This window comes from Lithobates pipiens, unplaced genomic scaffold, assembly GCF_037356315.1.
Source record: "Lithobates pipiens isolate NorthernLeopardFrog02 unplaced genomic scaffold, aLitPip1_a1.2 Scaffold_10, whole genome shotgun sequence".
Taxonomy (NCBI): domain Eukaryota; kingdom Metazoa; phylum Chordata; class Amphibia; order Anura; family Ranidae; genus Lithobates; species Lithobates pipiens.
In genome coordinates, this window is record NW_027507686.1 from 25,719,593 (window position 1) to 25,741,817 (window position 22,225).

Consider the following 22,225-nt stretch of genomic DNA (forward strand, 5'->3'; position numbering starts at 1 on the left):
GATGTCGGCACCCGAAGCCGATCTCTCGATCGTCTCTCGGGTGCTGCCGCCGCCATCTTGGGTATGGGAATCAGGAAGTGGAGCCTTTCGGCTTCATTTCCCAGTTCCCTACTGCGCATGCGCGAGTCGCGCTGCGCAATAAGGATGGACCCGCTGCCTCTGGGATCTGTGTGTTTCCCAGCAGGCAGCGGGGGACTTTCGGAAAGGGGCGTAATCTACGCCCCTTTCCGCAGAGAGCTATCCTGGAAGTGGGTGCAGATACCTGTACTGTACAGGTATCTGCACCCCCCTCCCCCCTGAAAGGTGCCAATTGTGGCGCCGGAGGGGGGGAGGGTTCCAATGAGCGGAAGGTCCACTTTAGGGTGGACCTCCGCTTTAAGGAAAAAAAGAAAAAAAAAAAAAAAAAAAAAAAGATTATTCGCGTTTTTCTGTGCGACCCCCTCTGTGTGAAAGGGAAAAGAGGGGAGAAGAGATCAGCGCTGTGCACGGCTGCTTCTTTTCTCCCCTTCCTCTTCACACAACATTCGAGCAGCAGCAGGAGTCATTGGCTCTTGCTGCTGTACATCAGAAACAGTGAGGGGGAAGTGGGGGGCGGGCCTAAGTCCCACTGCGCAAGTCTATGGAGCGCGGCTCCATAAATACACAGGTTGGGAGCGCTGGGACTATGCTCCTCCTATAGCCAGCGGCTGGCTATGGTAGTCCCTCAAAAAAGAAGAGGCAGAGCCGAGATCACCACCAGGGGCCCCAGAAGAGGAGGATCGGGGCCACTCTGTGCATCAAAACTTCACAGAGCAAGTAAGTGTAACAGTCCAACTCTAGCAGACATTGGTTTGTACTGGTTGCTCAACAATAACTCGAAATAATTCTGACATTATTTAATAAGGACATACAGTATAAGGCATATTGTTAATTTAGACCCTGCTTAAATTTATTAGTGAAGGCTGACAAAAAAAAAAAATGGTTCAACCAGTTGTGGACACTGGATGTACTGCACGTCCTTCAGGAAGTACACAGGGCATGTGTAGTATTAGTCCTTGTGGTCTGCCCCACTGCAGCACCTCCCCTTGCACTTGATGGCAATTCCCAATGGTCCAAACGACAGCTGGAGGTTGCTGTGAAAAAGCAAACTGACACACTGGGGACGATTTACGAAAACGGGAGAGTGCAATATCTGGTGCAGCTGTGCATAGAAACCAATCAGCATCCATTTTTTTTTTTTTTGTCAAAGCTTATTGGAACAAGCTGAAGTTAGAACTCGATTGGCTACCATGCACAGCTGCACCAGATTCTGCACGCTCCAGCTTTAGTAAATCAAGCCAGTGTTTCAGGGTCGGTTCACACTGGGACGACTTGCCAGGCGACTTAGCCGCCTGACAAGTCGCGTCCTGTTCTGTACAATGACACTGTTCTAATCGGAGAGACATAAGTCGCTCCAACTTAGAAAAAGGTTCCTGTACCACTTTGGGGGGCGACTTGAGGCGCCTTGCATTGACTTCTAAAGAGAAGTCGTTTTGCAAGTCGCCGCAGCGGTCGTGTCCACGTCGCCTGAGGCAAGTCGTGCTGCCTCAGTGTGAACCGACACTCACTGTTCACAGGACATAGAGAGATACAAAATAACATTGTTATACACATTGCTCAGACAAAAGTAACAATGTTTATAAACACAAAGGGGTTGATTTACTAAAACTGGAGAGTGGAAAATCTGGTGCAGCTGTGCATAGTAGCCAATCAGCTTCTAACAGCTTGCTCAATGTAGCTTTGAAAAAAAAATTTAAATAAAAAAACACCTGGAAGCCGATTGGTTTCTATGCAGAGCTGCACCAGATTTTGCACTCTTCAGTTTTTAGTAATCACCTTAGAGATACAAAGTAACATGTGGGAGAGAGGCACAGACACAGTAACATGGTTTGTAAACACTATTTAGAGATACAGAAATACAAAGTAACATTGTTACTTGTGTAGCCACCCTGTTTTAGTCATCTGCAGATGAAAAAAGAACTCGAGTCTGCATCTCATGGCAGTTAAAGCAGCCGAACCAGGAAAAAAAAAACATTTAGATAGCATTTTTTTCTTATTAAGCCTGATTGTAAGGCTTCGTTTTTTTTAAATAACAAACATGTCATACTTACCTCCACTGTGCAGTTCATTTTGCACAGAGTGGCCCCGATCCTCCTCTTCTGGCGTCGCCTGGCGCTGGTAGCTCGGGGGCGTTTGGAGTTACCTTGCGGGCATGCTCCGGAGTCCATATCCATAGAGGCCGAATGTAGGACTTGGTCCCGCCCCCAGTGCTTGTCATTGCATTTGACTGGCAGCAGCAGGAGCCAATGACTGCGCTGCTATCTATCCAATCTAGAGCCGAGAACCCCGGGCAGAGAGGAAGAGCACGTCTCCAGCGGGGGAATACAGGACTCAGGGGAGTAAAACGGAGGGGCTGGGGGGGCCGGTCAGGATGCATTAAGGTGAAAAAAAACATGAGTGTTTACAACCCCCTTAACTTATTCTTCTCCCACCTTCCTCAAAACCCTTATTTTCTTGTTTGTTTGTTTTTTCTAGGCGCTTATTTAAGTTTACTTTGAGAGTCGTTACCTTTATCAAAGTCATATTAAAAAAATATATATGTAAAATCCCAAAAAATTAAATGTCAATTTTAGACAGAAAAAAAAAAAAGAAAAAATATAAAATTTACATTTAGGCTAGGTTCACACTGCTGCGATGTCCATGATCGGATGCGATTCGCACCGCACTGCAGTGCAAATCACATGTGATCTCTGTGCGATGCGATTTCAGCCATACAGATAGTATGGCTGAATTCGCATCACATCCGGCCCAAATTCGCACAGGACCCTTTTTTTTGGTCCGCAGCAGAATCGGATCACATGAGTGTTCACACCATGCGATCCGATTCCTGTCCGAGTTTGCAGATCGCACTGCGATATGCGAACTGATTTGGAGGCGTCATTAACTTTTAACGGATACTCCCAGCAGTTTGCATAGGGCAGTGTGAACTACCACCGGGAGACATGCGATGCGGGAACCCGCAGTGGATTCGCAGCGTTCCCGCATCGCAGCAGTGTGAACCTAGCCTTACAGTATTTTTTGAACTTAACACTAATCAAAATTTTTTAAAAAAATGCTTTTTGATACATTTTTGTCTATAGATGGCACACAAAAAAATAAAAATAAGGAAGATGCATTTCTTGTTATCTTAAGCAATGCCAAAAACATATTTCTTTATCTTGATGGACAGCAAGAGTACAAAAAGACACACTCCAGCAGCTTTCACTCTGCGCCATTTACAAATAAAACCATGTGATCACCATGTCACAGCTCCTGGAATGAGCAGCGTGCCTGGTTAAGGTGAACCTTCACCCTAAACCTAATGTCCTCATTCCCTGGATCTTCTCCCAGAGCAGTGCAGAGTGAACAGAGGACTGAAGTTCCACTTTCATTAAACCGGGCTATATATTTGTAACAACTGAGAAAGCAGTAAATATACTCTCATGGTAATAACCAGTTCCTCATATGTGGCTGATTCAGTGCCAGCAGCCCTGACACTGACAGAGCACACCGCTTCTCTGCAGTGTCTGGAAGTGTGCAACAAAATATCCAGACGGGACAAGGAGGAAGTCATGTTCTTTGTATGCTGGCCAATTGTGAGCTGACCTAATGAGCTTGTGCAAGGCAAAGTCCGAGTTTCAGAAAACAGAAGAGAATTTAATCAGGTCCCCCGATATCCCTACAGCTCCTGGAGGACAGCAGGAGGAAGGAAAAATCTGAACAGTTCTATTTGCAAACTTGCTTGATTTGCCTGAATGGTTTAATAGAAGAATACTTTCACTGGTGGGCTTGATCTGGTACCCCAAACACAAGGTATTACCTGCAGTGGTGCGCTCGCTCCGGTTTGATGCTGCAACACTTCGGACATTTGTAGATGACTTCTCCCGGTTTCAGCTGTAGGCTCTCCATGTACTCCTTAGTGGCATTACCTTTGGGCACCGCTCCCTGCAATCACCACGCAACACAGCAGACATTAACAGCAGGCTGGAGAACCAACAGATGCTTCTTACATCACCCATACAAAAAAAATTTAATAAAAAAATACACAATTTTTCAGCTTACTGAAATCCCCTGCAACACGTTAGAGCCTGTAGCTCTATATTGGCTCCGTGTCACAGCCCCGCCTCCTGTCTGCTTTCTGGGCCAACAGTAAGCATTTAGTCACACCTACCTTCTCCATCCTCTAAGTTTTACTAATATCACCTATTGGTTAGACTGCAGGCACCTCCCACTACAAGGCCAATTTCAGTGGGTACATAGCACCTCAAAAAAAAAAAAAAAAAGCAGATCACCCCAACATGCTATACATCGTGTCTCAACCTTTATTTTTAGTCTTGGCAACCTTACACACACACACACACACACACACACACACACACACACACACACACACACACACTAGAATCCTCAGTCCTTCTTTTAATATCAGAGTCCTCGGACTCCCACCCACCCATTTTCAAATCGTCCTCAGTCACCCCATTTCCCATTAGAGTACTCAGCCCCCACCCTTTTAAATCAGAGTCGTCATTCACCCCCCCCCCCCCTCCCTCATTCTCAGCTGTCCCATCTGCACCATGGAAATATGGAATGCAGAGAAGCCTCTGATGAGCCCAGGGGTGTTTTTACATGTTTGGGTGGAACTTTATTTTTTTTATACTTTCCTTTTTTTTTTTTTTTATCACATAGGGGACAAAAAGTGACAGGTTTTCTTTAATGAGACTAAATGCCCAAATATGTTGCCTGTCCTCCAATGAAGCATTACATTAGCCTCTTCCCCAGTTATATTTGCTGGTCACACCAGGACCCAGAGGCGATGGCTTACATGTCACATACGTGTCATTAACAGATTTACACACAACTTAGCAGCGGCAGCCACCAGGAGTGTGCGAGTAAAAAAAAAAAACCAAAAGCCATGACATTACAGAAGGACATTCCCTCCCATTGCTCAGAGCCACAAAGTGTCATCTGGGGGGCTGCTCTCAAACATAATGTGACAAAGAGCGTCACGTGAAGACCACTGTCAATGATGATTACACCAAAGCAGGACATTCCCCCCTTCCTTGCCCCTGGGCTGCAGAAAGTGTCATGTGATGGCTGCTGTCATTTATGACATCACAACAGAATGTTCCCTACCTTTCATGCGGTCATAAAGTGTGACACTAGGGGGCCACTGTTCTCTCCCTCTCCTCAGGGCCACAAAAAGCATCCCATGGGGGCCGCTGTAAATCACAATTAAATCTTAGTAGGATTTTCGCTGTCTCTCCCTGGGGCCACAAAGTGTGTCACGTGGGGGCTGCTGTCAATCTTGATGACATAACAGCGGATTATTCCTTTCTCCGGGGCCACAAAGAGTATTACGTAGGGGACACTGTCATTTACCATGATGTCACAAGCAGGACGTTCCCTCTTGATCCCAGAGCCACAGAAAACATAAAAGTATGGGCCGCTGTTTTTGCCATGTGATGTCACTGCGGGACATTCCCTCCCTCTTCCTGGGGTCAAAAAGAGTGTCTCTTCCTTTTCCCAGGGCCACGGCGTCACATGGGGGGCTCGTCATTTACAATGATCTCTTAGCAGGACTTTTGCTCTTTTTCCACAGGGTCACAAAGAGAATCAACCATGGACCACTGTCAATCACTATGTGACGGCACATTCCCTCACTTTCCCTGGAGCCACAGAGTGTCACGGGAGGACTGCTGTCAATCATCATGTGATGTCAAAGCGGGACATTCCCTTCTTTTTCCCAACGCCACAAAGAGTCATGTGGGTGCCACTGTCAATAACGATGAGGTCTTAGCAGGACATTCTCTTCCTTTCCCTGGTGCCATATGGGGGCTGCTGTCAATAATGAGAATGTCGCATAAACATTCCCTTCCTTTCTTCAGGGAGTGTCACACGAGAACCACTGTCATTTACGATAACGTCACACCAGGATCTTCCCTCCCTTTCCGTGGAGGCCACAAAAAGAATCATGTAGGGATCAATGTCATTCACAATGAGTCTTAGCAGGACAATCTCTTCCTTTCCCCAGGGCCAAAAACAGTGTCACGGGGGGTCATCATTTTCAATGACCTGACAGCAGGACCTTTCCTCTTTTTTCCCCTGGGCCACAAAGAACATCAAGCATGGACCGCTGTCAGCCGTGTGACATCACAGCAGGACATTCCCTCCCTTTCAGGGCCACAAAGAGTATTATGGGAGGGGGGGGGGGGTACTGTCAATCACAATGTCAGACGTTCCCTTCCCTACCTTTCCCTAGGGCCATAAAAAGCTCTAGTGGGGGTCAGTGTCAATAACAAGGAGGTCAGTCTTAGCAGGCAGTGAAGTTCCCCTTTCCCCAGGGCCACGCAACTTTCAGAGAAGAGGAAGTGCACGGCTTCCTCCCTGGGAAGAACTGAAACAATGCCTGGTGAGAATGGCAAAGATGAAGGACTGGCTGGACTAGCATTGGCACTCTAAGCAGGGAAAGAAACATTGAACAGACAAGTAAGAGCAATTCATTTTCTAACTAATGACACAAAAATTTGATTTTTGGTTTACCGACCACTTTAAAACAGCTCTGGCTGCTTCACCAGATGCCGCCTCTGCATTTCATTCCAATGAGACGTCTCATTCACTTGCTTTTGTCAGACAGGGATGCCCACTCTTCTCTGTGCAGCACTCCCGGGATGGACCAGAGTTATTGTGATTGGTCAGCGCCAAAGGAGCATTGCTCTGATCCTTCTTGGAAACTCTGCACAGAAAACTGGGAGAACAGCAGGGATCTCAAATGCCTGCACCAATGCATGGACTGTGTGGACAATGACAGCTCAGCACCCAAGGAGGTAAGTACAGTGGGGACTAAGGGGTGATGAAGAGGGTACGTGTTATTTCACCTTTTCATTTTTTTCTGAAAAGATGAACACTTTAACCACTTTAATACAGGGCACTTTCACACCTTTTTGCCCAGGCCAATTTACAGCTTTCAGTTCTGTCACTTTTTAAATGACAATTGCGTGGTCATCCTAAACTGTAAATTTTTATAATTTTATTCCCACAAATTAAGATTTTTTTTTTTGTGGAATTTTAATCACCTCTGTTTTTTTTTTAATTTTTGCTAAACGAATTAAATGAACCAAAAACTTTGAAAAAAAAAAAAAGTTTCTTTGTTTTTGTTATAAACTTTTGTAAATAAGTACGTTTTCTCCTTCACTGATGGGCACTGATAAGGCAGCACCGATGAGGTGGCACGGACGGGCACTTATATACGGCACTGATGGGTACTTATGGGAGGCACTGATAGACAGCACTGCAGCACTGATAGGTACTTATGGGAGGCACTGATAGACGGCACTGATGGCTGGCACTGGCTTTCACCGATAGGCATCACTGGCAGGCATTTTTCAACGGCAATGATTGGCAGCTGCCTGGTGGTCCAGTGTGGTGGCCATCCCTGCTGGTCCTGAGGAGGGGCTGCGCTGATAAACAATCAGCACTGACCCCCCGTCAGGAGAGCAGCCGAGCGGCTCTCCTCTACTCAGGTCTGTCAGACTGTTTACATTGTGATCAGCTGTGATTGGACACGGCTGATCACGTGGTAAAGAGTCTCAGGTCAGGGTTGTGGTGTGTCAGACTGATGCACCACAACAACGATTGACACAATGTGCCCCCCCGGGGGTGCGCAGTGGCTTGATATCCTGGCGACATCATATGATGTCCAGTCAGTATATTGCAACCACTTTGCCGACGTCATATTGCTATATGGCAGGCGGCAAGTGGTTAAATGCAGCAGAGAAAAATCAGGTCTCCTGGCTGCCAGACAGGATTGTGCAGTGCGACAGAGCTGTGTGAATCTCAATAGTGCATGGACAGAAGTAAAAATCCTCTGGCAGATTAACAGCTCCTATATAAACACTGTATATATTTCATCTGTGTATGAAGCTATTTGCTTGGAGTTCAGCTTTAATGGTATCACCAGGGTTGTGCACATCATATCGCCCCAACAGCCGAGTTCTGGGCCCCAGACAGGTATTTTTTCTACATTTAGCCCTGCTGCAGGAAAGATTTAGGCATGTGCTTCTTTGTGAATACCATTCCGGGTTCTGTGAGATTTCAGTACAGGTGTGATTTTGTCACCTCTCTCTCCACATTTGCCCTCCATTGACTTCAATGCAAAAAGTGCCTTTCCTTGACTTCAAAGTAAAATCCCCTCCCATAGACTTCAGAGCAAAAATGCCTGTCATCAGCAATGCTATGTGAACACTCATTTCCGTATGCCACTATACTCTATCACTTGCGAGTCTACAATGCACTTGTACAGGACCCTTTTCGTAATCGCACTCAAAACGCAATGCGTGTGCATCGCATGTGTGTAAACTACCTCAATAGGAAAACATATCTAGCCCGTCATGTGAATCTGTGTGTTTGAAACTGCATCCAAAATCACATGTGTGAGAACCAGAGCTTACGCTCCATTCCCACCTGGGCGTTTTGGGATGGTGGCAGATCACAAAAATGCAGGTTCAGGTGCCAGTATTTTCAATGTCACCTAAAACAGGGTGCCACGATTGTTAAAGCTCCTGCTCTTTTTTGGGGCAGCAAGCTTCATGCGATACGATTTGCTGCCATTTCCACGCAGCAAAACCGCACCGCGTTTTAGGTACCATTGAAAATAACGAGACCTGAACTTGTGCTTGGCAATTGTAGTGCATCTTGAGATTGCAGGAAGAATCACAGCAACCCCGGGTGTGGTGCTGGAAACAGGCATGGAGGTAAGTAGGAGATAAACAGAGCAATATTAAAAACATTTAAAAGTTTAAGTCGCCATAAAGCCCCTTACATTTTTTAACCACTTCAATACCGGGCAATTTTACTCCCTTCCTACTCATGCCAATTTTCAGCTTTCAGCGCTATCGCACTTTGAAGGACAATTGCGTGGTCATGCAGTTTCTGTTAAAATTTGTGTAAATAAGTAATTTTCTCCTTCACTGATGAGGCGGCACCAATGAGGCGGCACCAATGAGGCGGCGCCAATGAGGCAGCGCCAATGAGGCAGCGCCAATGAGGCAGCATATATTTGATTGGCACTGAAAGGCATTGGCAAGTATCACTGAGGTTGCTGCACAGATAATGAATGCACTGGTTATCTGTGTGCATGTGCCCACTGAGGAAAGCCGCTTATCGGCTCTCCTCACGCGGTGTCAGTGATCAGCTGTGAATGGACATGATCTCATAGGCTCTTTACCGTGATCAGTGATGCGGCGTGTCCAAGGGACGCCGTGCACATGAGCAGCCCGTTCTGAAGGACGTCATATGACATCCAGTCAATATGCTATAGGCCAGACAGGAAGTGGTTAAACGCCCCAGACATTCCTAAAAGCACCTCTGCTTAATAAAAAAAACATCAACCCTTCATATTTTTTTTTCATCCCAAGACAAGTAGATAGTAATGAGGGACAAGTAGACTGGGACCCCGATTTAAACAAGTAGTTTTTAAACAAAATGTCCACACCCCTGATCACCCACGACTGATCTATCACTGAGCGCCAGCAGACTGCATTACCATGTTGTATAAATGTGACAATTTAGAAATCGGCATAAAGTGGGTGTTGAAACGGGGGGGGGGGGGGGTTCTCACACTTACCGGATCAGTTAGCATGGTCCTCATGTGGGAGGCCAGCGCCATGACCGCCAGGCAGTTGAAAAGGGTCCCGTTAATGACGGAAAACCAAAAGTCTTTGGATGGCAGCAGCATTACAAAAGTCACCACAAAGTCCGCATACAAGACCAGCATCCATGTGATTACGGCACACACCATGCCACAGCCGTCCCGGATGAACCACAGTCTGTCTGGCAAGTCGCCGTCTGGAGGGGCGGGGCTGTAGCCATCGCTTTCGTTTAGGAGAGGATGGTGCTCCACGTCGCGGAAGCGGTGCCCTGAGGACTGCATGTCTGGTGGATTGTCCTGGGTACACACAGGGACAGATCATAAAAAAAAAGCGAACCATAAGAAAGAGAGTTTAAAGCAAAAAAAAAAAAAAAAAAGTTACATAAAACTGAATAACTGAACAAATAGCAAAAAGTAGATTTGTTTTCAGAGGTATCTGCAGCATGCTCAATAATGATGCTTTTCTTTTTACGTTAGTTGTCTGTCAGTGTAAGCAGTCCAGGTATTTATTACCTCTCTCGGAGATCACACCCCCCCCCCCCCCCCCCCCCAACAATTCCTTCATCCGCTTTTCTCTCCAGAAGGACAGCACCATCATTGTTCAGGTATCATCTAGGGTCACCATCTACTTCCTGGATTAAGATGCCTGCTCAGATTACTTACGTAAATCCTGGTGCCTGAGCAGTTCTGGGACAAGTTCACAATTGCCTGACTCAGACTCCCTGCTCTAGCCTCTCACCTTGTGACTTTCTACAAAAGCACCATGTACAGTCTGATCATAGGGGGGAGACTAAACTGAGAAAATGCTTCCTCTTGCCTGCAGCAGACTGATGACCCCGTCAGTAACTTTTTGCCTAGGCTGAGATGTCAGCTATGGAACAAAGTAATTGCAGCGAAATACAGAGCTCCCTCTAGTGGCTTATCTACAGACCACTATATTTAAAGGAGAAGTAGGGCCAAAGCTTTTTTGGCCCCACTTCTCCTGGGGATCACAAGGCTAAAAGTCCACCATCGGCTGGCGTCACAAAGCTGGTTCAGACTCTAGACGGATCCTGATTTTAATGTCAGGATCCACCTAGATGCTTGAGTGGCAGCTGGCTCAGCCTCTCAGTGCGCCTCCAAGAACCTGAGTCAGCCATTCCCGCCCCTTCCACATCCCGGAGCTCCAGTGACCGCTGGAGGGTCACAGCAGAGAGCCGGTGACTGACAGCCACTGAAAACCGAGAGCTGAGTAATTGGCAATCTTTGATGTAGAGGCAGCAGGGAACAGATGCAGCATCGGATCGGTTCTGTACTCTCCTAGGCAAGTATGAATTTTTTTCATACCTCTTAATACAATAACATAAATATGGAGAAAAACTGGTAGAAAAAAAAAAAAAAAGTCATAAATTACTTAAAAGTTAAAACTTTAAAATATCTGCTCACTGAAAATGTATACAGTGGAACCTTGGATTACGAGCAGAATTCATTCCAGGAGAATGCTTGTAATCCAAAGCACTCACATATCAAAGCGAGCTTCCGCACAGAAGTCAATGGAAACTCAGATAATTCGTTCCACATTGACTTCTATTGTAGGCGAGACGACACTTGGAAACTGCTTGAATGCATTCGGAGAGGCACGGAAACACTCAGGTACTGAGTGTTTCCAAGTGGCTCCGAGTGTCACAGGCGCCCCCCCCCACATCTGGCCAAATGTGGTACTGCATACCAGAGGCTTGAATCCTGCTAGTTTTGTGAGACAACGCTTGCAAACCGAGTCAGAATTTTTGGAAAATAATACCTCGTATTGCGAAACGCTTGTTATCCCTGTTACTCACAATCCGAGGCATTACTATATTTCTGTTTAAAAGAGATAAATAAAGATGTCACTTACCTCACAGCGTCATCAATGTTATTTGGACATAGCCTTCTCCTTTCCTCCGCAGGTGGAATCAGTCATGTCTGGGAGACCTAAGAAGAATCAACAAAGGCAGAATTCAGCTCCACATACTGAGACATTGAAACTATTTTCTGGGTGATGGTATATCATGGGATTGAAGACTAAACGTTTAAAGAGAACCTGCCATAAGAAAAACATGTTGCCCATCCCGACACCCTATTAAAAACACAAGTTGCCCGACTACCATGCAGTCCCAGTAGTCTAAAAGAATTTCACAAATCTTTAAATACATCCGACACGTTTCAGGAGACAGAAAACACCATCACTGGTTCGGGATGTAAGGTAAAGGCACACTTGTCACAGCAGATGGCTGTTGCCATTTAGATTTTTTTGACAACTCAAATCCTGATACATGACACTCCCTCCACCATGCCTAACTGTAGGCAAGACACACTTGTCTTTGTACTCCTCACCCGGTCGCCATCACACACGCTTCACACCATCTGAAACAAATACGTTTATCTTGGTCTCATCAGACCACAGGACATGGTTCCAGTAATCCATTTCTTTAGTCTGCTTGTCTTCAGCAAACTGTTTCCGGGCTTTTTTGTGCATCATCTTTAGAAGAGGCTTCCTTCTGGGATGACAGCCATGTAGACCAATTTGATGCAGTGTGTGGCATATGGTCTGAGCACTGACAGGCTGACCCTCCACCCCTTCAACCTCTGCAGCAATGCTGGCAGCACTCATATATCTATTCCCAAAGACAACCTCTGGAAACGACATTTAGCAAGTGCACTCAACTTCTTTGGTGGACAATGGCGAGACCTGTTCCGAGTGGAACCTGTCCTGTTAAACCTCTGTATGGTCTTGGCCACCGTGCTGCAGCTCAGTTTCAGGGTCTTGGCAATCTTCTTATAGCCTATGCCATCTTTATGTAGAGCAAAAAGTAATTTTTTTTCCAGATCCTCACAGAGTTCTTTGCCATGAGGTGCCATATTGAACTTCCAGTGACCAGTATAAGAGAGTGAGAGCAATAACAGAAAATGTAAACACATCTGCTCCCCATTCACACCTGAGACCTTGTAACACTAAACGAGTCACATGACACCAGGGAGGGAAAATGGCTAATTGGCCCAATTTAGACATTTTCACTTTTGTTGCCAGTGGTTTAGACATTATTGGCTGTGTGTTGAGTTATTTTGAGGGGACAGCAAATTGACACTGTTATACAAGCTGTACACTCACTACTTTACATTGTAGACAAGTGTCATTTCTTCAGTGTTGTCACATGAAAAAATAAAATATTTACAAAAATGTGAGAGGTGTACTTACTTTTGTGTTATATATATATATATATATATTATTTTATTTATATTATATACACACACGGGGGAAAATAAGTATTTGATTCCCAATCAAAACACAACTTAGTACATGGTGGAGAAACCCTTGTTGGCAAGCGCAGAGGTAAACCATTTCTTGTAGTTGGTGACCAGGTTTGCCCACATCTCAGGTGGGATTTCGGTCCATTCTTCTTTACAGATCTTCTCTAAATTCTTAAGGTTTCTTGGCTGTCGCTTGGCAACTCAAAGTTTCAGCTCCCTCCATAAACTTTCTATAGGATTAAGGTCTGGAGACTGGCTAGGCCACCCAATGACCTTAATATGCTTCTTCTTAAGCCACTCCTTTGTTGACATGGTGGTATGTTTTGGGTCATTGTCATGCTGGAAGACCAATCCATGACCCACCTTCAGTGTTCTGGCTGAGGGAAGAAGGCTCTCATTCAAGATTTTACAATACATGGCCCCGTCCATAGGCCCCCTCGATGTGGGGAAAGTCGGTCTGTACCTTTAGCAGAGAAACAGCCCGAAAGCATCGTGTTTCCACCTCCGTGCTTGACTGTAGGGATGGTGTTTGAAGGGTCATAGTCAGCATTTTTCTTCGCACAAAAACTCAGTCGGGTTAATGCCAAAGAGATACATTTTGGTCTCAACTGACATTTCCCCCACTCCTTATCTGAATCATTTATATGTCCATTGGCAAACTTCAGATCTGCAGGGGATCAAATAACTATTTTCCCCACTGTATAGATACACATATAGATAATATAAAATTATAGTGTGAGTGTGTGTGTGTGTGTGTGTGTGTGTGTGTGTGTGTGTGTGTGTGTGTGTGTGTGTGTGTGTGTGTGTGTGTGTGTGTGTGTGTGTGTGTGTGTGTTTCAGCTGGACATACCCTAGTTACAGCCTTCCAATTTTCAGGCAAAACATCCAGAAGTCCTACAAGCCTCAATCTTGAGCTTCAAAGCTTCCAAATTCTGATGGCAAAGCTGGCCGATTAGGATGGGTCAAAGTTCTGGTCCCGAAAACTCAAATCTCATCTGAGAAGATAAAGAAAGCGATTCTGTACTCAAGCTGAACATCCCAAACCTGTCATCAGATGTGACGTACAGGGAGGAATTTATGGGCTGGAGCAAAAACTGGACCTATAGGAACGGAGCTTGTGAGGATGACAACTATTCCTCGCAAAAACGTGACAGTGAGACCTTACCAATGCCTGACACCATTCCAAAACCATTCACCGGAACACCAACAATAAAAATCAATTTGTATAATGTATTCCAACTTCTCATTTCCTAATTATATACAGGAGGACTTCTATAAAACACGCTGCTAATGGAGCGTAATTAGGAGGGTACAGTACATTGCAGTTGGGCGGGTTTGGAAGAATGCGGCCAAACTGGTCCGATGTTTATTGAAGAGCAAACGCAGAGAAGATGTTTATGGAAGCCGAGAAAACACGAGGGACAAGAGATGAAAGGTTTGTTGCAGGAGCCAAATGGCATCATTACAAAGTATTGACACATTACTGTATACATAATAAGAACCGAGAGATACCGAGATTGGCACCAGAATACAAGACAAGAGAAGTGGTACTGTGCAGAGTCCATACATACAGACAGGGATTTGCAATTTGTATTCCCCCGACGTCCGTGACATGCAATTTACGAGCGCCGGGCAGGAAGATTTGTTTTCTACATTTAGCCCTGCTGCGGGTTCATGTCGGTCAAGTGCCCTCCCACCACCCCTGCTATGTATCCCGGGCTCCGCATTGCCCATCTGCTGGCCCCTGACAGGCATAGCAGGCGCCGTGTACACTCTCCTCCCCTTCTTGATCCTGACTCGGAAGCGGCGTGTATCAAGTCACTTCCGGGTCCCCGTTGTCAGTGTCCCCGGCCATCGAGGCCTGGAATGAATGTAATGCAATGTGATCTGCATTGCATTACATACAGTGGAGCACGGGGGGGGGGGGGGGACATCCTGGGTCCTTTAGTCCCCTAGGTGATGGAAAAAAAAATGTTTTTTAAATAGTAAAAAATGTAAAGCTATACACAAGCACATAAACACCCCCAAAATGTTGAGCACCCCGCCCCCCCCACATATATAAATATAAACGCACATGCTGGGGGGGGCCTACGAACTAAAACGGCGATTGCTATACACATTACATATCGCCCCAAACGCCAAAATGAGAGCAATAATTCTAGCACCAGACCTCCTTTATAACACTAAACTGACGATCTATAGGGGGCTTTTAAAGTGTCGCCTACAGAAAATATAGGGTGCACAAAAGGTGCACACCAATTTAACAGCTTCAGCCCCAGAAGACTTTACCCCCTTTCTGACCAGAGCACTTTTTTGCGATTCGGCACTGAGTTGCTTTAACTGACAATTGCGCGGTCGTGCAGCATTGGACTCTAACAAAACTTCCCCACAAAAAGAGCTTTCTTTTGGTGGTATTTGATCACCTCTGTGGTTTTTAGTTTTTGTGCTATAAACAAGAAAAGAGCGACAATTTTTACACATTTTTGGGACCATTATGATAAATGCCCCCCAAAAATATATATATATATATAAAAAAAAAAAAAAAAATGTTTTCCCTCAGTTTAGGTCAATATGTATTCTTCTACATATTTTTGAAAAAAAAAATAAACCCCAATAAGTGTATATTGACTGGTTTGCGCAAAAGTTATAGCGTCTACAAAATAGGGGATAGTTTTATGGCATTTTTATTATTTCTTATTTTACTAGTAATGGTGGTGATCTGCGATTTTTATTGGGACTGTGACATTACGTCGGACAATTTTGACACATTTTTGGGACCATTGACATTTATACAGTGATCGGTGCTATAAAAATGCATTGATTACTGTAAAAATGTCACTGGAAGGGAAGGGGTTAACACTAGGGGGCGATCAAGGGATTGTGTTCCCTAGTGTGTGTTCTAACTGAAGGGGGGAGATGACAGATCGCTGTTCATACTCTGTATGAACAAACGATCTGTCTGTTCTCCCCTCAGAGAACTGGAAACTGTGTGTTTACACACACAGATCCTGGTTCTCCGTGAGCCCTGAGCGATCGGGGGAGCCCGTCGGTGATCGCAACAGCCGGGCACTCCCATCGGCTCCGTGGGCGAGCAGGGGGGCACGCACGCCCCTAGTGGCAAAAATTGGAAGCGATGTAACATGTCGGCGATTCGTGCAGCCAAGCCATGTTCCCGCAGTACAACTAAAGCAGCTGGTCGGCAAGCGGTTAAGGTGCGACATGTTGGATATGTATTTACTCAGCGCAACCTCATCTTTTATACTTTAATAAACAAATGGGTAATTTATTGTATATTTGTGCCCTAAAATGTACCTTAGTGCATTTTTTTTAGTGTGTTTTATATTATAAACAATATTCTAATATATATACAGATTATATTGTGTGACATAAAAAAATTAAACTACGGTACCACTATTTTACTCTCTCTTTTTTTGGGGGGGGGGGGGGGGGGCGTTTATGTAATCTTCAGGCCTAAAAGGATTTTGTTTTTTTTTAAATGTGTGAAAAAAAACACAAAAACGGCTCTGACAGCGAAAGGGTTAAAGAATAAGTTCACATTCAGGAACATGTTACATGTTAATCCTGTTTAAGGTGGAACATGTGACATTTTCCCGCTCCGATAGCCTCTCTGACAGAGGTGCGGTGACGGAGACGGGCAGGGAGGTGAGTAGGAGATAAACAAATTGGGTCCTGCTTTTCTGGGGTTTTTCGCCTTTCTCTGGATCAACTGTGTGTATAGGATTGAGTATATGGGATTGTATGATTTTTTTCTTCCCCCCCCCCCCCCCTTTTATTGGTTGAACTGGATGGACTTTTTTTTTTTTTCAACCAGACTAACTTTATACAGAATAAGAACAGACAGTGAGAATGGCATCCAGCACACTGTGCAGGCCCGGTTATGTTCTGGACCGTCTCTCACTAGATTTAGTCCTGTGTCAGTCATATTTCATGGTGCTGTATATAGAAATGCAGCAGAGTCGGGGGAATGTTATCAGCGCGGCCCACACACAGCAGGACGCACATCACAGCGACGAAGATTTCTGAAGTCGCTCAGCTTATAGCAGTGCACTCATCAAAGCCAACAATCTGTTTGGCATTAAAACAAGGCGGCTCAATACTAGAAGACGTATGTGCTGGAATTACGCGACTCGGTTCTCTATATATTTAGCTGAGGGAACGAAGCTGACAGCTTGCAAATTAAAATGACAGGTTATAAAAATAAAAAGGTGATACAGCTACACAGGAAAAATATATAAAACCCCTCACCTACTAAAAAATTAAAATAATAAAAAAAAAAAAAATCAGGATTTGTGTGCGCACACATGCTTTCTATTACAGGACAGAAGACATGTGCTGTACAGAAATGGCGTTTTTGCTCTTAGCACAGAATCAGCCACATATGGAAAGCAGACTATCCCTAGATTTTTATATTTATCACAAAGATGTTCTCACACTTTAACACTAACCATTCCCCATTGCTCTCTACAAAGCAGCGGCCACCGAGTACTGCATGCAACAATGTATAGGGAATTGGTCTATGTACTAAACCAGGATTAGGTAACCCTGGAGAGGTAGAATCTACCAAACGAGAAGGAAATCAAAAAATCACCTAGCAAGGCAGGGGGCCTGGGCGCAGGCTGCGCTGAGGCCAGGCAGAGGACCAGGGCGCAGGCCGCGAGGGGGGCGGGGGCCCGGAGTAAGTAGAGTGTAGCAAGGCAGGGGGCCTGGGCGCAGGCTGCGCTGAGGCCAGGCAGAGGACCAGGGCGCAGGCCGCGAGGGGGGCGGGGGCCCGGAGTAAGTAGAGTGTAGCAAGGCAGGGGGCCTGGCTGCGCTGAGGCCAGGCAGAGACCAGGGCGCAGGCCGCAAGGGGACCTGGAGTAAGTAATGTAGAGTGTAGGGGTCAAGAGTAGGCAACACTGACTATAAGGGTTAGTAGTGTATAATACAGAGTGCAGATGTCAAAAGTAACAGAGTGCAAGAGAATCAGACTGATGCGATCAGTAATAAGTAGCACAGAGTGCAGGGGTCAGGATTAAGTAATACAGAGGTTGGTGTAACGTAATACACAGTGAAAAGGTTTGTGTATGTAAACAAAGTGCAGAGGTTAGGAGTAGCTAACACACATCTCTCCCACTACAGTCAAAAATCCTCCTTTCCAGCATAAACATCTACACACCCTCCCATCTCCAAAGATAAAATCCCTCTCAGTACTAAGTTGCCCTCCCATGTAAAATCGAGTCGAGGAGGAGCCCAGGACTTTTGCTGGCTCTGCCAACAGTGCTCTGATATGAAGGCTAGGTGGGCAAGGTTGGGAGCTGGCAGCTGGCATTGGAGGGGTCCTAACGTACCAATCACATGGCTGCATAAACATGGATCATGCTCGGCCTGTTGCCAACTCTCGCACTAAACGGATAAGGAAATATATACACTGATCAGCGGCTGCAGTCACTGATCATTGGAAGAAATTGCAACATTTCACTGCAAAAGAACAATCACGAGGAGCCCACATACTGATGGAAGGTCAGCGGCCAACTGCCGAACCGGCCAATCAGTGTGTGGCCAGACCCATTCCCCACCCATCCCACAAATTTAAAATTATAATGTAGCTATGATATAAAATGTAGAACCAGGACAAATCCCCTATATGGTGACATCACACATTTTATGGGATTAAATTGCCATCAGTGTTCTTGATGAATTCATTGAGATAAAAATTAGTGATACAAGAAACTTGATAGAGGCTAATTATAGATCTGATACCAGAATTTATGTTAATGAATGGAGGACCTCTCCCTTTGAAAACATTATTCATTAACTACATAATCTAATTGATGATTGTCTAGAAGAAGTCTTCCAAGGAGTAGATTCTCCCTATGGAGAGAATTGGCTTGAAAACCAATCTTCCTGCTGGGGACAGAGACAATAATATCCTTACTCCATCCAAGAACTGCAATCAGGTAACATTTTCATGTAAGGTGTAGCATTATGTTCTCAGTATAAAAGATCACAGTACTCCCCCAGTATACCTTCACCTGCTCTTCTTTCCAGAAGAACAGCGCCATCTTTGTTCAGGCATCATCCAGGGTCACCATCTATTTCCTGGATTGAGATGCTAAATCAGAGATGACCCAATCACGTAAATTATGGTGCTTGTGCAATTTTTGAGTGTGGCCACAAAGGTCTAAATCCCCATAACACACTATCTGATTTTCTGCTGATTTTTTCTTCAGATTTACCAAAACCATATAATATGAGGTCAAATCTTAGCAGTTTCCATCTTGTATGCAATCAGGCAGGTCCTTGTTACTACATGGTTTTGGATAAATCTGAAGACAAAAATCAGCAGAAAATCGGATAGTGTGTGTGGGGCTTTAGGCTCCCTTCACACCTGAGCGTACTGAAAGTCCAAAATTGCTGCAAAACACGGGAAGCGTTTTGCGATGCCATTATTTTTTGAAAGGCACCCCAAACGCGGTGCATTTTTATGCCGCTATTGTCGAGCGACAAAATGCACTTAAATTGCGGCAAAAATCGCAGCACCAAATGTGCCTGGCTCTGTGCCAAGATTTGGTTCATGAGCTTCTTTGAAGCATTTTTGGAATGGAGGGGTGGCCCATTCAAATGAATGGCGATTCTCTAAAAACACTCCCCAAAACATAAAATAAAAAAACATGGTGAAGCAACTGTCACTGTGCAATGCTTAGGTGTGAATGGAGCCCAACACAGATCAGCCCTGCTGCAGCCTTCCACTTTGTGACCGGTTACATAGTTCCAACATGGCCACTGGGAGAAAGGAGGAGGGTCCGTTAATGCTCATAGATCATAAAATCAAAAACAGGTGCCCACTCCGCCCCAAAAAGTGCTAAATGTGGGCAATGGAGGAAGAGGGAGAGTGGGAACAAGCGGAGCTTCCTCTTATGGGTGGAGCTCCGATCATTGATAAAAGGTGGAGCTGTATATTGTGACTTCTCAGAAATTCATACAAACTTTGAAGGTTTTACTGAAATGTCCACTTTAACCACTTAAGGACCGCCCACAGTACTTTTACTGCCAGGCTCAGCACTGTAAACATACGCTGCTTCACACATGTGCCTTGCACACCCCTGGGGCATGCAGCGCTTTGCTCCCATAATTGATGTGTCCACCGGGCACAGTGCATTAGGTTTCCTGGTATCCAGCAATTACAGTGCAAGAGAAATGAAAATCCGGTATCACTATGGTGAGTAAGCTGCAGAGGCTGAAGGGGTGGGGGGTCAGCCTGCCAGTGCTCAGACCATACGCTGCACACTGCATCAAATTGGTCTGCGTGACTGTCATCCCAAAAAGGAAGCCTCCAAAGATGAGGCACAAGAAAGCCAACAAACAGTTTGCTTAAGACAAGCAGACTAAGGACATGGATTACTGGAACCATGTCCTGTGGTCTGATGAGACCAAGATACATTTATTTGGTTCAGATGGTGTCGAGCGTGTGTGGGGGCAACCAGGTGAGGAGGACAAAGACAAGTGTGTCTTGCCTACAGTCAAGCATGGTGGTGGGAGTGTCATGGTCTGGGGCTGCATGAGTGCTGCCGACACTGGGGAGCTACAGATCATTGAGGGAACCATGAATACCAACATGTACTGTGACATACTGAAGCAGAGCATGATCCCCTCCCTTCAGAGACTGGGCCGCAGGGCAGTTTTTCAACATAACGACCCCAAACACACCTCCAAGACAACCACTGCCTTGCTAAAGAAGCTGAGGGTAAAGGGGATGGACTGGCCAATCATGTCTCCAGACCTCAACCCTATTGATCATCTGTGGGACATCCTCAAATGGAAGGTGGAGGAGCGCAAGGTCTCTAACCTCCACCAGCTCTGTAATGCCATCATGGAGGAGTGGAAGAGGACTCCGGTGGCAACCTGTGAAGCTCTGGTGACCTCCATGCCCAAGAGGGTTAAGGCAGTGCTGGAAAATAGTGGTGGCCACACAAAATATTGACACTTTGGGCCCAATTTGGAAATTTTCACTTGGGGTGCACTCACTTTTGTTGCCAGCAGTTTAGACATTAATGGCTGTGTGTTGAGTTATTTTGAGGGGACAGAAAATTTACACTGTTATACAAGCTGTACACTTCACTACTTTACATTGTAGACAAGTGTTATTTCCTTCAGTGTTGTCACATGACTAGATAGAATAAAATATTTACAAAAATGTGAGGGGTGTACTCACTTTTGTGACATACTGTATAAAAATAGATTTAAAAAATGTTAAAAGAATTAAATAAAAAAATGAATTAAAAGGATAAGTTTACCTTTCCTAACAAGTTACATCCATATTCGGGGTGTAACATTTTAGTGATGCAGCAGCCTAAAGCCCCGTACACACGAACCAAAAATCGTACTAAAAATACGCTTTCTGAATCGATCGTACAGAGGTTCCGAGAGCCAATCACGACAGTTCATCTGATCTTATCCAATTTGGACATGCACGAAAATTTCTCTGTCAGTTTATTGATGTTTCCTGTCAGTCTGTAACTGCCTGTCTGTAGGAGGTACAAGCAGAGAGATACCCTGACAGTCTGCAGAAGCCTGAGATTGCACCCACAATCTGCCGATCCCCAAGTGCAATACTTTACAGGCTCCTGATAAAAAAAAAATATATATATATATATATATATATATATATATATATTTTTTTTTTTTACATATGTTTTTTATAAAGGTAAACTTATCCTTAAATTATTATCTTATTTTTTTTTTAACATACCGCCACACCATAGGATGATGCTGTATTGCACTGGTGAGCGTAAGTAAAAAAAAATATATATATATTTTATTTAACCACTTCAGCACCGGAAGAATTTGCCCCCTTCCTGACCAGAGCACTTTTTGCGATTCGACACTGCATCGCTTAACTGACAATTGCGGGCAGTCGTGCGAAATGGTTCCCAAACAAAATAGACGTCCTTTTTTCAGTGGTATTTGATCACCTCTGCAGTTTTTATTTTTTGCGCTATAAAGAAAAAAAAAGTGACAATTTTTGAAAAAAATTAAAACGCATTTTTTTACATTTTGCTATATAAATATTCCCCCCAAAAAAAAAATAAATTATATATATATATATATATATATATATATATATTTCCTCAGTTTAGGCTGATACGTATTCTTCTATATATTTTTGGAAAAAAATCAAAAAGAAAAAAAAAATAATCTCAATAAGCATTTGATTGGTTTGCGCGAAAGTTATTGCGTTTACAAAATAGGGATAGG

General features: G+C 44.8%; 2 protein-coding genes across 3 annotated transcripts in view; one reads left to right on the top strand and one right to left on the bottom strand.

Moving 5' to 3' along the window:
- ZDHHC7 (zDHHC palmitoyltransferase 7) overlaps positions 1-22,225 on the bottom strand; it is a 46,227-nt gene that overhangs the window by 16,555 nt on the left and 7,447 nt on the right. The window contains exons 2-5 of one of the 2 annotated variants that reach the window (XM_077453084.1): positions 13,821-13,965; positions 11,577-11,653; positions 9,680-10,000; positions 3,878-4,002 (exon numbers count right to left, since the gene is read on the bottom strand). In XM_077453084.1, the coding sequence (XP_077309210.1) occupies positions 3,878-4,002; positions 9,680-9,985 (431 nt within the window). In that variant the 5' untranslated portion in view covers positions 9,986-10,000; positions 11,577-11,653; positions 13,821-13,965. The remainder of the gene's footprint in view (positions 1-3,877; positions 4,003-9,679; positions 10,001-11,576; positions 11,654-13,820; positions 13,966-22,225) is intronic. The other variant, XM_077453094.1, reaches the window with a different exon arrangement.
- Positions 16,611-22,225, top strand: part of LOC143941436 (uncharacterized) — a gene marked incomplete in the record, with an annotated part of 69,624 nt that continues 64,009 nt past the window's right edge. Inside the window, 1 exon segment of the mRNA XM_077463337.1 lies at positions 16,611-16,633.